General features: G+C 33.1%; 1 protein-coding gene across 3 annotated transcripts in view; it reads left to right on the top strand.

The window, feature by feature from the left end:
• Positions 1-12,740, top strand: part of Diaph3 (diaphanous related formin 3) — a 475,858-nt gene that overhangs the window by 266,730 nt on the left and 196,388 nt on the right. For all 3 annotated transcript variants that reach the window (XM_048791762.1, XM_048791763.1, XM_015486017.2), the window contains one exon: positions 12,173-12,302. In XM_048791762.1, the coding sequence (XP_048647719.1) occupies positions 12,173-12,302 (130 nt within the window). The remainder of the gene's footprint in view (positions 1-12,172; positions 12,303-12,740) is intronic.

Here is a 12,740-nt window from a genome sequence, read left to right as displayed (position 1 = left end):
TAGAATGTAAATGGCTTATATTCTGTTATATTAGAATATTATTTATATTAGAATGTTATATTACATTCTTACAATATAAGGCTAACAATTTTTAAAAATATGAGCCTTAGAATATAAATGGTGGACTGCTTATCATCCATTATATCCTCAAAAGATTTTACTGAGATTTACATAAAAACTGAATAAGGCATTTTGAGATCCTCTGTGTGTGTGTGTGTGTGTGTGTGTGTGTGTGTGTGTATGTATGCATGCATGTGCATTTTCCAATTGGTATTCATAAAATGTAAATTCATATCTTTAGAAATCTAGTCATCGTATGGTGCATACTTGTCTGATCAAAATGTCTACCTGGCAAAAATCTGTATCTGGTTTTTGTTGAAGGTATTTCTTTAAAAGAACCCAGTGCTAGGCCAACCCCCCCCCCCCTTCCCCGGCCCCTACTTGGGATTGTAAGTAACCAGCATTGTAAGTAAAGAATGAATTGACCCAGCCATGAAAGTTCAACACCGTATTAAAATAAATGGGATAATTTAGACTTATAGGAGTGTATATTATAGATAAATACATAGTAGCTATAACATGTATGATGTTTACTAGGGTCTAATGAGATGTGTAATGTCTGAATATCATCCTTATCAAGAAAATTAGATAATATATTGGGGTATATGTTACATTGGGAGAATAGATATGAGTTTTGAAAGAACTTACTACTGTAATAACTAATTTTTATCAGTATTTATGCTGTTATTATTTGGGAAAAATTACAAAAACAAATCTTTAAATTTATCCACCTTAGGAACTTTCTATGCTCTATGGTAGTAGAGCATTAAGTTCATTTCAAAGTTGAAGTCATTAAAAGATACATAATACAGGGAAGGGGTGGCTGTAAGATTGATTTATAAATCAGTTCCTTTTACTAGTACAGAATTTCCTATGTGATCTTTCTAATTCATTATTTTGTTTTAATAAGCAGAGGCTAAACAAAAGTAGATTAACTTCAGCATACCAGTGATGGAAATGATTTAAAATGACAACATTGAATTTCCATTTTCTTTAATATCTCCACCTACTCTAGTGAGTGATTTTTTTGAAATTGTGAACAGCCTTTTCTTAGATGATATTGATTTGCAACCTGTAGTATCCTATAAAAAAATGCCTTAACCCCTTTATCCTTTCAATTAATTCAGAATGTGTGGATCATCATTAGTGGCATTTTAAAAAGAACTTTCCATGGGAGTTTATTGCTCAACCTGAATTGAGAATCATTTTATGTCTTTTGGCCTGCTTATATATGCCAAAAAGGCAAATCTCTGACTGATGGTCTAGAACCAATCAACCAACAAATAAACATAAAGAAATGAAAACTAACCAACACCAAAACAAAAATAAAAAAGAAACAACTTAAGGATGAGTGTTGAAAATATTTCCCAAAATGCTGTTTTTCTTTCATGCCAAGCTGAACACTGTTCTGCAAATGAAGACTTTGAAGAGGAATGTGAATTTCAGACACATAGTGGAACTGAAATCAATTGAAGGCCCTTGTCCTGCGTCATTTTGCAAGTCTCTGTGTTGCACAGGAGTCAGAAAACTTGTCTATCACAGGAAGTTTTTATTTTGTGTATCTGTCAAAGTAACACAGATTAATATATTTTTTGTGAAATTTTTATCTTTTACTATCTCCTTTATTCTATGTAGTTATTTTTAAGAAACTTTTCTGCCAAAAAAAAAAAAAAAAGGTGGGGGGTGCAAACATTCCATTGTTCCATCTACATTAAGAGTATGTTTTAGAGAGAGAAAAAATTTTTTTTACCAAGATTGGCAAAGTCATAATCATACATTTTGGCACCCTTTGAAGTAAAGCAATTACAGGCCAAAGATTTGCAAATAACAAATGTCATTCTTATTTTACATACAGGCAATTAAATCATAGAAGTTCTGATTTCACAGCAGTATGAAATTGTTTAGAAGGCTTAACCCCCTTGACTCACTCATTAGCATATTTAATCTATAGCATTTTCTGAGAAATATTAACTGGGTTTACAAAGTTGCAGTTTTGATAAATTCTTTTACCCTTAATTGTTATAGAGCATTGTGAATTAGAATTATTCTTTCAGTAGAACACAAAGGGTGGCTTTGCTCAGGCATAGCCATATGCTGCCTGTGTGCTATCATTTCATAACTTTCATAACAAGCATTGCTGCTCTGCCAAACCACCTTTCCCCAAGCATCCAGGCTCAGAATCCTCTTAGCACCATTCTTGGAGTTGGCTAACACTGGTTAGAGGTAGCATCCACCCTTAATATCACCTACTATCTCTGGTTTAGTTCAGTCGCCTCTTCTTTTACATTTTATAAATGAAATGTCAAAATAAGACACCTCATTTCTGATAATCCTTAGGACGCTTATTATTTTATTTTATTTTTTACCTCTCCCCCAAAGGACATCTTTGTTTATACATATTTTGGACAAGAGTCAAAACATGAAACATATTATCTACATAGTAATACTTACTGATATTTATGATCATTTTTTCTTGATGATGATAAAATGGGTGCATACATGCTGAGTTGTGGTTTTAGCATTGGGAGGTCTGTGTACTACCACCACAAATTCCCAAAAATAACACTTGAAATATATCAGGTATGAGTTTTTGTTAAGTGCTTTTAATGGAAAATTTACATGTTTGTACATTTATTACTGTTTTTAAAATATTTAAAATTAATATTTGATCCACCTCTATAAATCATTAAATTGAAAATATACCTTATTAAAATGTGTTTTAATGAATACAATACTTAGAGGTAAATGTATAGTATTGAATGTGTTAGATAAGAAGAAAGATCTAAAATCAATAATCTAACCTTCCACCTCAAGAAAATAGAAAAAGAACAAATGAAATCTTAAGTAAAGCAAATTAATAATATTAATAATAATAATAATAATGATAATATACATTTACAGCAGATACCAATGAAGTTGAAAAAAAGAAATAGAAAATTATTGAAACCAAAATCTTTTTCTTTAAAAAGATCAATAGCATTGATCAATATCTAGTGAAGCTATCCTAAGAAAAAAAGAGAAGACACACTTTATCCATATCAGAAAAGAAAGACGGGCTATCGCATTAACATTAAAAGAATAACAAGGGAATATTATGAACAACTCATTGCTCACAAATTTGGTAGCCTTGATGAAATGGACCAATTTCTTGGAAGACAATCTAGATGTGTCATAGAACTTACATAAGAACTAGAGGCCTGTATAAAATAATTTAATAATTAGTCTTCTATAACCTGAAGAACAAGGTCCAGATAGTTTCATTATTTAAGATTTTTTTATTATTTAAACTTTATTAAACTTTTAAGGAAAACATGACAAATTCTCTACATTTTGTCTGGCAAATATTAAGCAGATGGAATATTCCCATCATGTGAGGCCAAGTTAGTTGAACATTTCAAAATCCATGTAATCCATCACATCAACAAGCTCAAGAATGAAAACCTTATCAATGGAAGTACTCTTTCATGATAAAAATTCTCAATAAACTCACAATGAAGGGGAAACTTCCTCAGGTTACTGAAGAGTATCTTCAAACGCTCTATAGCTTATTTAATGAAAATGGATGCTTTCTCAAGATGTTCAGGAACAAGGCAAGACTGTCTTTTCTTACCTCTCCTTTCCAACATCATAGTGCAAATCCTAGTTACTACAATAAAACAAAGGAAAAAGGACACAAAGTTGTCTAGATCAATAGTTAGAGGTAAATGTATAGTATGACTGTTTATAGATGAAATAATTGGCTATAGAGCCCCCCCCCCCACAATTGACAGAAAAAGAAAGTCCTGTAATTGTTAACATTATAACAAAGTTTCAAGATATGACAAACTCATTTGATTTTCTTTTCATTTACCAGTGAGATGGGTCTTGGTAGTGGCCTTGGGTGGTGTGTTCTGAGTTGTAGCTCTGTAGTTGTGGCATGCAGTGTTGTGGCTGACAGCTGTATCCAGACCCTGTCTGGTGTCCCCAGTTACAGGCTATCATGTGTCAGGGTCTATGCCAGTGGTTGCAGTGTCCCAAGATGGAGGTGACAGGGCAGCCACCCCCCGCCCCGTTGGTAGATGGGGGTCCACACATGAGTGGTGGCTGGAGGTTCTGGATGTGGGCTGCTGCTGGATGTCTTGCATGGGCAAGCAGCCAGGAGTCCTGGACTCGTACTGAGACCTGGAGAGCAGCAAGGCACCTGGGATTCCTGTGCAAAAGCAGCTCTTGGGGATCCTCTAGTAGCTCAAAGAGAAACACTATTCCCACTACTAGAATCCCTGGACTCCAAACAACACAGAATGCATCTTCCCTCTAGCCCACCATCTTGTATCTCCATGCATTTTCTTAAAACCAAAAGTGACATTCTCAAGTAAAAAGTGCTATCCTTGTACTAAAGTAAAATAAAATAAAATAAGCACTGTCTTCATCTTTAAGGATGTGAAATAGAAATGGAGAAAATTCTGTATAGACCTTGTTCAAAATAACTCATCTTTTTTAAAAATATTTTTTATTTGTTGATAGACCTTTGTTTTATTTATTTATATGCAGTGCTGAGAATCGAACCCAGTGCCTCACACATGCCAGGCAAGTGTACAACTGCTGAGCCCCAGCCCCAAAATATTTTTTTTTAAGTCTCCTCACATAATTTAGTTGTTTCTTCACCACTGACTATTCTGTGTCTAATTCAGTACACAAGTGACTGGTGTTAGCTGTTGCTTTGAGTCTTCATTTCTTTGCTAGGGCTGTTGTGCCACTTGAAATTTATGCTTCTCTTCTGTTTATCTCTGCTATGCCATTAAATTGTCAAACCCAGATGGTATCTGAAGTCAATAGAGATGGAGTTTTTCAACCTATACAATATGGAACATCACACGTCATTAGAGAATTACTAAATATTAGCAATAGTAAGACACCATCGTGTACCTGTTAATATGACTAACACCAAAATACTGAAGTAAAATGCTCATGAGGATTTAGCGCAACAGGAACCCATATTCATTGCTAGTGGGAGTGCAAAAGGTATATCAAGTTTGAAAAACTGGCAGTTGCAGAACTACATCTAAGCTTACACAGTAGTCACACTCAGCTATATACCCAAATTAGTTGAAAACTTAGGCCTATACAAAAACCTTCATATGTTTAATGCAGTTTTATTCCCAAAATGTGATAGCAACTACGATTTCCTTTAATAGAGACTAGATAAACCATGGTATGTCCTTACAGTGGAATATTATTTAGTCTTTGAGGTCACTGTCCTTTAAAGCCAAGAAAAGATACAATGCAAACTTAAATTCACATTTCTAATTGAAAAAAAAAAAAAAGCCTGAACTGTCTACATAATAATATATGATTCCATAGACAGAATTATAAAGCCAGTACTATCAGTGATTTTGAAGGGTTCTGGAGAGAGGGTAGAAGGATTAGGTGGGACACAGTTTTTAGGATGGAGGAAGTATTTTGTATGGCATGCTATTGATAGACACATAACATTTTAATTTTTTAAAAAACATAGGATTATTCAACACAAAGAATCAACCCTAATGTGAACTCTGAACCCTATGTCAATAATGGTGTCACTATTGATATGTCATTTGTAATAGACGTACCACACTAACACAAAATGTTAATAGAAGTTGTGCAAGTGGTAAGGGTCTCTCTGTAATCTCCTTATTTTTCTAGAAAATTAAAACATCCCTAAAAAGGATTCTGTTAATATGAAAAATTAAAGGTGACAATTTGTTTAAAATTAATGTATTTGGCCCATTTATATTAACTACATATCTAGCATTTACTCCAACTTTTATTAATTATTCTTATGAAAATTTTGTAGTGTTAGATCATTAGTGCTCTAAAATAACACTTGAGTTACCTAGCTTTGGTTAAATAAAATTGGACCCCAGTGAGTTTTCTGAAACTACCTTAAACAAGGATATTTTAATAATTATTGGCGTGTATTATCAACTGTTTCATGGAGGATTTTCCTGATTTACATATCCTAATGGCATTTGAAAATGCCAGTCTCACTGCAATCCTGCCCTCCTTAGTTGTTCTTGGTTAGAATTTTTTTCACTGTTGGAGGCTGATATTATTGGTGAAAAATATGTTGAACCTTTGATCACCCAAGAGCTTAGAGTTTTGCTATGTATTTGTGTTCTAATTTTATTTATTTATTTATGAATTATTTATTTAAACTCTTCCCCCATTTCTTTCTGTTGTAAAAGCAATGTTTTCTCATTTCTAAATTTTAAAAGAATTGATAATTTTCTAAAGAACACTGAGCTGCTTTAAACCTTTTGTCCGATAAAGGGGGAAAGTATAAATAAGCAGTGGATAATGCGATAAGCTCACTTTCTAAAATGGAAAATTACTTTTCATTTGGAAATTTCTAGTGCTGAAATTCAAGAGAAATATGTTAAAAATATAATTCAGTGAAAGTGGTAGAAACCAATCTACAGTAATACAGAAGTCCCCATTATGCTAAACCTCTTTTTGGTCATTTAATATTTTAACTCTCATTATTTTAAAATAGAAATTAAGCAATTACTATAATTTTTATGTGTGAATGCCATGACTGTGTAATATTCATATTATCTACTATTTATTATCAATTTGATTATATCTTTAAAATCATTATGAAAGTTTTATTATAGCTAGTAATGGTTATGAGAGTGGCATAAGCATCTTGTTTCAGTTTCAAATTTTTACTGCCACTTGTATTGGAGGGATAACCCAGTCTTTTTGAAAACTCTTATCATTATAGTGATTGTTTTTCCTCTACACACACACCAACAAAAGAAAACATCTGTTCTATAGTGGTGGTCAGTTACACCAGTAAATTGACTTTTTGAGCTTCTCATCTGAGCAATTATAACATACTGTTTGTCACTACATCTTCACACATCAATTTTCGTGTGGATACCTTGAATTTATTTTCAGAGATGCTGTTTCATGTATACACAATCCACTTGATTGTGCAAAGGATTGTGATAGAATATGATATTAAAATAAATTTGTGTAAGTTCATTGAAGGTTAAACTTTGTAGATCTCTCTTAGTCCAACCATTTTGATATAATCTTTTGTTATCAGTACTGTTAGAAATACATAAATGCTAGTTGTTTGAAGGATGTGATTCAGATATCATTTTTGTCCTATTGTAGGTAAAACAGTAGAAAGAATGTTGTACTCTTGGCCTCTGCTTGTAGAGGCTATCCAGGCTTGAATTTAAAGGTTTTAGCGGGCGTTAACACTTTAAATTGCATTGATACTTTCTTTTGATTTTACTACTATTTTAGCATACTGTAGTTTGGGGAATTTTGTTTCTTTTGGATAGTAGTAAAAAGCTAGATTAAATAAAGATTTTTGTTAAAAGAAGTGTATTCTGCGGTGGTTATCAGTTTTGTCTTCACATGAACATGGATTCATATTTTCTTCTACCAGGTAGTAGGTGTGTAATCTTGGGTAAGCAGCCTGATTTCTCTAAATCTATTCTTTTATCTAAATAATGTAATAGTAGTTGCTTCCTTATAGGGATGTTTTGTGTTTTAAGCATTGAACATGTGCTATATTATTTGGTTAGTCCCTGTCTCATACCAAATGCCAAATAAATAAGAACTCCTGCTGTCATGCTAATATTAATATCATAGGTTGGGGTCTTCTAGAAAATCATGGGGCCATTACAAGATTCTCCGAATTTTGTCCTGTTTCTGGTGTTCACCCAAGTCTACCAAATCTAAAGTGACAATGCTGTCATGATGCTTAGATTATGGGAATATAGTACAGAGAATTGCTAACTTGATAGTATTCTTAAAGAACCATTTCATTGTTCAAAGAGTAGTGGGTGATAGTTTTTAGATTATAAAGATCACCAAGAAACTACTTAGTTTTCATTTAAAATTTTTCTTCCTATGACTGAAATAATGGAATCTTTTTTAAATGTCATCCAACTTTGTGGTGAATATTGTAAGTATATTCTAGACCCTTGCTTTGTAGCTATAAGGGAGTTTTACTCCAGACCGACAAGTAGGCCATGATTTATTACAGAATCTGCTTTTAACATTATTTTGTCCAGAATGAACAGAGTGGCTGGAGAAACTCCATCCATCTTTTTGTTTACTTGACATTTATGCCACATTAAATGTACCTCAAAAAAATAACATATGAATAATAAATTCTATTTAACATTGAGGATTACTCATCAGTCAGATAAATCTCTTGACATAACACAAAAGGAATCCTGACAAGCAATGTCTGTTAAAATTTGGATAAAGCATTTTTTTAACCTGAACAAAGTTTTAAAACAAATACTTGTTTCATTTTTCTTTCAAAGAACGATTATTACAAAATGTATTTAAGTTGTTCTTCATTACAACAAGGTTAGCACTATCTCCCAAGCTTTAATTATTCTAGATTAGTACCTTATCATGGCATGACTGATTAGTGTAAATAGATTATGTCTTCTTTACTTGTTAATGTCTACCAAAACAGTGAAAAAAAAGTATGGATGAAATAGGTGAAGTTGTTGCTAATACATTTTGTGTATGTTTGTGTGCTTTCATGCTTTTGGAAAACTTTCTTTATATTTATTTTTAGAAGAGATTATGGGGGAGGGAGAAAGAGAAGAATAATTGAGGCAGGAAGACTACTCTGGTAGCATTGTGAACTTTTTTCCTGAGAATGCTAGAAGATGAGTAAACAATCTTTGCCCTGGGATTTAGAGCTGCAGGATAGTTTAAAAATGAGACACTATGAATTATCAACAAAATGCTTCTCATCTGAGATGTTTTATTATGTTTAATGTTAAATATGTTTGGAAGTTTGAGTGTTTTTTTTTAATTTCACAATTATTAAATACAGATTTAGAAATGATGGGAGAAGTATTCTTCTATTTCCTGTTCAGTAAGTATACTTTCTAATATTATAATGTTACCAATGTGTGTCCTACTAACTAGTGGGCAATTTCAATATGACAGCCTGTGATAAATGAGCCCCCTCCCTAAATTAGTGCTAGTTTTATAGCGTCTCTGAATTCGTTGAATCTGTGTTTGACTGGAAGTACTTCACATTTATTAAATTGGTAGATATTGCAAAGTATATGGTGTTTCAGAATTCTAATTTTAAATTATTATTGCTCATGAATAAAGATTGAGATTGATCCATTTGATTGTTATTTCATCATAGAGATATCTCAATATATGAATCCTAGGAGTTCCTGGCTGTTTAGCTATATCACAAATCTTTCTGGAAAACTTTCAGGCTCTACAAATTACAGAGGGAGATAGCATTTGTCTTATTTATTATTCCACATAGGTCACTTACCTAGTTACCCCTTTCTTGAGATGGGGAGTGGACTATCCTTTCATGAGATGGGGTAAAAGTAGGTGGCTGAGAATCTACAGAAGGAAGAAACAGCACCCTTGAGGTAATCACTGATACGAAGCAGAAAAGGAGCTTTAGTTTTAGCATGCTTTTTTTAACAAAACAGAAGACAAATTTTATGCTAGCTCTATTATATTTATGAAAGTTTGCTGCTTTCATGTGGCCTTATCTGTTTAAAATGGTAGTATGAATGAAAAGCTAGAGTTGTAAAAAAGTCACAATTTAGACTAACATTCTTAGGTTTATATGTAAAAACTGAAATACATAGAAAAATTAGAACTGACCCAAGAATGCAAAAGTAACTTTAAGAACTAGGTTTTTCATTTTTATTCTCGTTGTTTTGTTTTGTTATTTCACTATTCTTATATATACCCAAATTACTATAATGTGCACTTAATAGTTTTGGAATGGAAAGTGAATTTAGAGTTACCTTTCTGTGTTATTATGTTATTCTGTTATTTTTACCTGCATGCAAACTAAAGTCCAATAACTTCCCCAAGGCTATTAACTCATTAAGGGTATGTTTAGCATTACTAGGATCATCTTCACATGCTAGATATCTTGCTAGTAATGATATATAAATATATATATATATATATATATATATATTTGGCAGTACTCTTTTTAAACACTTAACTGGATACTGTGAAATCTACATTTCTTTTAAACGAGGTATCAAATAATGACTTATGTGTTCTGTTTTTAAATTGCCAGCAACCGTTCTTTCTTGGTATGGTGCTAGGGTTATCTATTAGCCCTGTGTTCATACTGCTCTAGGCCCATCACTCCCTACTGGCAGTTGCCAAAGGAAACCCAAACTAACTCCTGTTTACTGCTCAGATGTTAGCTTCACCACTTCTCATTTCTGATTGCAGTCTATGACCACTTCAGATTAGGATTGGTCAACCCTGGTCTTCTCCTCAACCCTATATTTTTTTTTAATCCTATATACCCATTGAGGTTCATCTGATCAGCTAACTGACTTTTAAAGTGGAGAGCTCACAAATTGGTGCTCCAACACCAGTCCATTTCTCCAAGATCTACTCATGTATTCTTAATAAGGACACTGTCACCCTTGAGGGATAGAAAGTTGATTCTTAAGGAGCAAAAAACATATTTTACTGCCATTTTTATATAAAGTGCAGCTATACATACAGTACATTAATATAAGTGCAGTATACTTGTGGTTTTTACATTTCCTAGTTATAGACAATTAGACCTAATATACCTAAAAGGCTCTTTAGGGGGCATTAATGAAAACCTTAGAAATATAGTTCTGTATCTTTGTAAATCTACTTCTTTTCAAGACATTTTCACTTGAATATTACTTAGAAGCTTTATACTCATTTTGTCTATAACTGGAGCAATTATCTATTTCTCATCTTTTTTGACCTGTCTCAAATAATGGCATCACCTGGGTCTCTAACCTCACTTGGTTTATTATCTCCATTCCTTGGGCACAACCTCAGTTCAGGTTGTCGCATTTTCCTACCTGAATTATTGCCACAGCTTTTCAAATTGTTCTTTATGCTTCTGTTATTACCCCTGCTCAAATCTTTTATCCACACCACATAGGAGCTTTGTAAAATGTATATGTAATCATCTCTTTCATCCAGTTTAGAATCAAAATTGTATTTCTATTTCATGGCATACCTTTTATTTTATTTCATGGTCTTTTCAGATTTGTGTCTTCCTGCTATTCCTACTTGGCTTCACTGACATATACACACTTTTTTTGAAGTCACTCAGCCTCTTCAGATGTGCCATATTCCTCCTCATCTATGGCTTTAGTTTAGTCAGTGTAACAACACTGTATCAAAATATCTGAGCTATTTAACTCTTAAGAGGGTTTTTAGCTCACAGTCTGGGGTTAGGGGCATGGTGCCTTCCTAGGCTATTCTGGTGAAGACTGTCTCAGCCACATCCAGTATGGTGCATGGCAAAGGCAGGAGCACATGTGGGAACAAGAGTTCACATCGGGAACCTGGAAAGAGAGAGACTAAGTGGGTCAGGCTTTCATAGCAACGCTTTTGTGAGAACTACCAACTAGTTGCTTAAGAAATCTTTTAATCTCTAAGGACCTCTCGTGAGACCGCATCTCTTTAAGATTCTACCTCCCACCATAGCCACAGTGAAGACCATTTTTCCTGTGTATGAACAACTGAGGGACAAACCAAGTACAAACCATACCAAGCCCTTTTCAAATGCTATTCTTTCTGAAATATGTACTTCTGAATTTTCTTCTTCCCTCTCCTAACCCCATCCTTCAGAGGTTCATTCAGTTCACATGTTGTGTTGCCCTAAAACTACTTTGTAATTGCTTTTACTAAACTATTTGTCATATCAGGGCAAAAATGGTTTAAAAAATTAAACAGCTTGTTGCTTCTGAATATGTGTCAAATGATAAATGGATAAATGCCCCATTTACCATTTAGTAATTTTAGGTACTGGTATTACATAGACTTTCAGGTTTTTCTGCTTTTCTAGACATGTGACTATTAATTTTTTTTTCTCAGAAAATGTTGCATCCTAGGTTGAATTAAAGTTATTTCTCATTTACAACAAATATTAATAATTTTGACCAAGCAAGTAAAAAGTACCTTTTCAAGCATTGAAATATTTGTTTTACAAAAATGGAATTAATTAATATTACAGCTTATTTCTTATCTACCAAATACAGTATAAACATTATTTGAGTAGGTAGATTATCAAAATACTCCTGACAATGTTTTGTCTCCCTCTCATTTTCTTTAGCTAAAGGACACAAAATCAGCAGACCAGAAAACAACATTACTTCATTTCCTGGTAGAAATATGTGAAGAAAAGTACCCTGATATCCTGAATTTTGTGGATGATTTGGAACATTTAGACAAAGCTAGTAAAGGTTTGTACTTTGGAAAAAAAATATGTTATTGCTCTGGTCTTCAGTTCTAAAGGAATATAATGCTTTTTATTTGTATATACTTCTCATTTTGTCAAAAACATTTTATGTTCAGTGTCACATTTTAAAAATAGAAAACTATAGGAAATTTACTTTAGGACTTGTCATGATTGGAGCTGTTTAATATATTTGGTAATGAAACTTTATATTTATGAACACATTGTCTTACGGCTTAAATTTTTTGAATGCATGCTAGACTTACCCTCTGCTGCTTAGTCTCCTTACTGTGTCTCCTTTGATTCCATGTCACCCACGACCACCAAATGACTGTTATATATTTGACCCCAGGTGTAGCCATCAGTGTCTCCCTTTCCACAAGATCAAGATCTATTTAAAGTGGAGGTCTCATTCCATGAAGACACCAGACTGCCAGAGTCTCAA

This window comes from Marmota marmota, unplaced genomic scaffold, assembly GCF_001458135.2.
Source record: "Marmota marmota marmota unplaced genomic scaffold, marMar, whole genome shotgun sequence".
Taxonomy (NCBI): domain Eukaryota; kingdom Metazoa; phylum Chordata; class Mammalia; order Rodentia; family Sciuridae; genus Marmota; species Marmota marmota.
Note: the sequence above shows the minus strand (reverse complement) of the source record. Positions and strands in the feature narration are given on the sequence as shown.